Raw genomic sequence first — 5,089 nt, 5'->3', positions numbered from 1 at the left:
TAGCCATGATGTTGTGATTGCTGCAGAATGTGGTCTGGCATTATCGTGTTGAAAAATGCAGGGTCTTCCCTGAAAAGAGATGACGTCTAGATGGGAGCATATGTTGTTCTAGAACCTGAACATAGTTCTCTGCATTAATGGTGCCTTTCCAGACATGCAAGCTGCCCATGCCACAAGCGCTCATGCAACCCCATACCATCAGTGATGTAGGCTTCTGAACAGAGCATTGATAACAACTTGGGCTATCCTTGTCCTCTCTGGTCTGGATGACATGGCGTCCCAGTGTTCCATAAAGAACTTCAAATCGTGACTCATCTGACCACAGAACAGTCTTCCATTTTGCCACACTCCATTTTAAATGACCCCTGGCCCAGTGCAAACGTCTGCGCTTGCTTAGAAATGGCTTCCTCTTAGCACTGTAGAGTTTCAGCTGGCAACGGCGGATGGCACGGTGGATTGTGTTCACTGACAATGCTTTCTGGAAGTATTCCTGAGCCCATTCTGTTATTTCCTTGACAGTGGCATTCCTGTTTGAGGTGCAGTGACGTTTAAGGGCCCGGAGATCACGAGCATCCAGTAGAGTTTTACGGCCTTGACCCTTACGCACAGCGATTGTTCCAGATTCTCTGAATCTTTTGATGATGTTATGCACGGTTGATGATGATAACTTAAAAGTCTTTGCTATTTTACGCTGGGTAACACCATTCTGGTATTGATGCACTATCTTTCTGCGCATCAATGGTGGAATTGGTGATCCTCTTACCATCTTGGCTTCTGAGAGACACTGACACTCTGAGAAGCTCTTTTTATACCAATCATGTTGTCAATTGACCTAATTAGTGTTAATTGGTCTTCCAGCTGTTTGTTATATGCTCGATTTCCTTTTTCCAGCCACTTATTGCTACTTGTCCCAACTTTTTTGGGATTTGTTGACACTGTGAAATTTTGAATCAACATATTTTTCCTTTAAAATGTTACATTTACTCAGATGAAACTTTTGATCTGTCATCTATGTTATATTACAAATAAAATATTGACATTTGCCATCTTCACATCATTGCATTCAGTTTTTTTTCACAATTTGTTTAGTGTCCCAACTTTTTTGGAATCCGGTTTGTAAAATAAAAACTGTTGTCTGGGACGTTTTAATTTCTAAAATACGTTTTTTAGAACCTTTGTTGAAATGTGTTTTTTATTGTTTGTTTTTGCAGAAAACCGACATCACGCAGCCGGCTCTGGACGCCCTGGCTCAGAGTCCCATCCGCAGGGTGCTGATTGTTGGGAGAAGGGGCCCCATGCAGGTTGCGTGCACGATCAAGGTGCGTGTCAGAAAACAAACAGAACGTTTACTGTGAAACAAACTCTCCTGGACTAATAAACACAGCAGGACTTACTGTGTAGTCATTTAACTCGGCTGACTTGAATATAATTACGATCACACATCCATTTTCTGTAGTGTCATCTTTTTTTTTTTACCAAAAACAAAAATCAGAAACATTGTGTGTAAAATTAGTTCCACTGCACGATTCAACATTTTATAGAAACTACAAAACAAAACTTTATTCATAAAAATGCGATTAAAATCCTTTCTGTCATGTAGGGACACATCAAGGTTTTTCTACCATCGACTTTTATTCTTTTGATATTTTGAAAGTAAGACTGACTCTCATTCCCAAAGCTGGACAGTAAGGAACCATGATACAAAAAAATTAATAACAAAAATCTGTTATTGTAATTAATTGAACACCTGTTATTTTGATTTCAGCAAAGCTGAAAGGCCCTTTTTATGAGAACTTTTCCATCTGACCTTTGAAATATAACATCTGAAGCGTTATGTGTATCTCTTCCTAAAAGGGAGGATTCGTCCTGCAGTCTTAGAGTGTGAGAAAGAACCCCCATTGTTTCTCAATGACTCTTTTGCCATCCCACGGTAGAAATTATTTTTCTGAACAATTTAAATTTCTGAGTTCTCCTGAACACAATTGAAAGTTTTGCTGTAAAACTGCTATGAAATATCTTGTTTACTTCCTTTCTCAGTTCAATACTCAGTTTTAATCATGAATAAGAGAAAGTAGATGTAAAACTGGTAATCAGAGGTTTCAACTGTGTTTGCATAACTTCTAATGAAAATATTTATGGATGAGTAAAAACTGCTTAGAAGTTTTGATTATCCTGTTGTTATATTGAGAATTTACCAAAGCAGAGTAAATTAGCCATTTATTTATTTTTTATTAAGGTTATTAACGTTCAAATGAAAACAGTAGCCTGAAACAAAGGTCCACCCTTTATGTTTGATTGGCTCGACCATCAATATTGTAACGCCCTCTAAGTCAAAGAAGTTATTCTAACGTTTGGTTTAGAGCAGTCTTGGGGACACTTTTGAAGAAGAAAGGTCAAGCAATTGGAAATTTGTGCCAGAAGATCTTTGTCACCAGAAGGAGGAAACGCAGCCCTCCAGGAGCCCATCAACTGACCCCATCGGGAGCCAGATAACTGTTGACTCCAAATTTCAGCTGATGTCCAGTGTCGAGGGATATCCCACCTTCGGCGCTATAACTCATCTCAAGAAACTTAACAGTCATGTAAACATGATTGTTAAATCATGTTTCTTCCAACTGAGGCGGCTGTCTAAACTGAAGCCCATTTTGTCCAAAAATAACCTGGAGACAGTAATACATGCATTCATTACATCTAGGCTTGATTACTGCAATTCACTCCTGTTTGGTATCAGTCAGACCTCCATAGCACTCTAATGCAGCAGCCCGATTTTTAACCAGTACAGGCAAAAGAGAGCACATTACACCAGTTTTGGCCTCCCTGCACTGGTTACCGGTTCACTTTCGAATCCAGTTCAAAATACTCATGTATGTCTACAAATCCCTGAACAGTTCCGACCCCCTCCCCTCCCGCCCTATCTCTCTGATCTGCTACAACCGTATGTCCCACCACGCTCCCTGAGGTCAGCGGGCCAGTTGCTCCTCACAGTTCCAGGAACTCGTCTTAAGCGCAGAGGTGACAGGGCCTTCTCTGTATCAGGACCAAGACTCTGGAACGAGTTACCTCTGCTTGTCAGACAGGCCCCCTCCCTCTCGGTTTTCAAGTCCCGTTTAAAAACTCACTACTATTCAGTGGCTTTCAACACCAGAGGATCTGTGTTTTGATCCTGTATGCTCCACACTGGTTTGTTGTCATTATCTGCATTGTTTTTATGTCTATATTCTGATTTACCTCATTTTGTATTTTGCTGTGTGTGTTACCTGTTGTTCTGTCTGTACAGCACTTTGGTTGGCTTTGTAGCTGTTTTATGTGCTCTATAAATAAAATGGTATGGTATGGCATGGTATGGTATGGTATGGCATGGCATGGCATGGCATGGTATGGTATGGTATGGTATGGTATGGTAAGAGAGTCCCTGGTAACCCTCAGGTGGTTGAATTATAACGTCAAATCGGTAGGAAAAGCTGCTCCTTCTCTCTGCTGGTGTCTGAGGCACAAGATAAGAAGTTGTCCAGTCGACAAAAATTCATCATTATTAATTAGAATTAAGTCTTCCTAAATTGACAAATTACATCTAGCCAAAACACTTCATTTAGTTAACTCATTTATATAACTTATATATAAATATATATATGAAGTAGCTTAGTTTGTTTTTTGTATTAGAATTAGAAAAATTAGAAAGAGTTATTCATTTTGTTCTGTTACTTGAAGATTATTATGATTGAATTAATTGTTTGAAAAAAGGGGCAGATATAATAAGATTTTTTCTTCTTTCTGCTGCCTTTCATTTTAAATCTCTTGTATCTTTTTATATTGTTATGGAATTGTTTTGTACTTTTTTAAAATGAATAAACTTTATACCATACCATACCAACTTTATAGATGATAATTTACTCTGCTTTTAAACTTCATAATTCACCATATTAAAGTTTAGAAGATAATTCCCTAACCTCTTCTTGTGTTGTCAAAGTAAAGCCATTATCCTGATGCATGCTCAATAATCCAGGTAGAAAAATCTAAAAAAGTTAAATCTGGTCCTGACTGGACTGAAGAAGTCTCTCGGACGAGAGACGAAACGTTTCTACATTTTTTTGTTGATTTGCTTTGTTTTTTTTTTTTTTTTAATGTCCAGAGGACCAGATTTAACTTTTTTAGATAAAGCCATTATCCATTCTTCAGCTGTACTCGTGATTTTTTTTACCACTTATATTCACCAAAATCAATAATAAACATCACAAAATTGTACTTTGACTCAAAGCGTTTTTATTATATGACATTTGAATTTAATACGAAAAGAACTCACTAGTGCACTAAGACTTGAGTCTGATTTAATAATTTTCTTGCTTAAGAACCAGAAAGCAAGTGGTGCCCCTTCAGAATAAAATTACTAATAAAAATTCAACGATCTGAGGACCCTTTCCTCTACAGTCAGAAGCTGTGAGGCGCTCGGGTCCTGTGGCTGCAAAACAAATTACCACACCATAACCGCCGTGCTTCACAGCTGTGTGATGTGTTTCTGCTGTGATTTCTAGTCAAACAGCTGAACTTTGGTCTCGTCTGGCCTTCAGCTTTAGTCTGATGTTTTACTGTTTTTATTCCAGCTGTTATAGAGACTGTAACCTCTTAATTTTAATGGTATTATTTTAGTTTTGAACATTTATGTTTTGACTAATATTACTGTGAACACTAATTCGGTGTTTACTATTGTCCTTTTTTTGTATTTCAAATATATTTACCATAATTTCTGGACTGTAAGATGCTAATTTTTTTCACACACTTTGAACACCGCGGCTTATACAATGCTGCGGCTAATTTATGGATTTTTTTTTTCATAGGCTAACGAGCTTCATGCCACCAAAACATTTAGCTTTGTCACACTCAGGTGTTTTTAGCTAGACTTTTGATGCTTTTAACTAGACTTCTGATGCTTTAAGCTAGATTTTTGATGCTTTTAGCTAGCCTTTTGATGCTTTAAACTAGCCTTTTGATGCTTTTAGCTAGACTTCTGATGCTTTTAGCTAGACTTTTGATGCTTTTAGCTAGACTTTTGATGCTTTTAGCTAGACTTTTGATGCTTTTAGTTAGCATTTTG

General features: G+C 37.8%; 1 protein-coding gene across 1 annotated transcript in view; it reads left to right on the top strand.

The window, feature by feature from the left end:
- fdxr (ferredoxin reductase) overlaps positions 1-5,089 on the top strand; it is a 33,842-nt gene that overhangs the window by 15,847 nt on the left and 12,906 nt on the right. Inside the window, exon 7 of the mRNA XM_037691603.1 lies at positions 1,212-1,319. Coding sequence (XP_037547531.1) covers positions 1,212-1,319 — 108 coding nt within the window. The remainder of the gene's footprint in view (positions 1-1,211; positions 1,320-5,089) is intronic.

Source organism: Nematolebias whitei, chromosome 17, assembly GCF_014905685.2.
Source record: "Nematolebias whitei isolate Nwh7 chromosome 17, NemWhi1, whole genome shotgun sequence".
Classification (NCBI taxonomy): Eukaryota; Metazoa; Chordata; class Actinopteri; order Cyprinodontiformes; family Rivulidae; genus Nematolebias; species Nematolebias whitei.
Note: the sequence above shows the minus strand (reverse complement) of the source record. Positions and strands in the feature narration are given on the sequence as shown.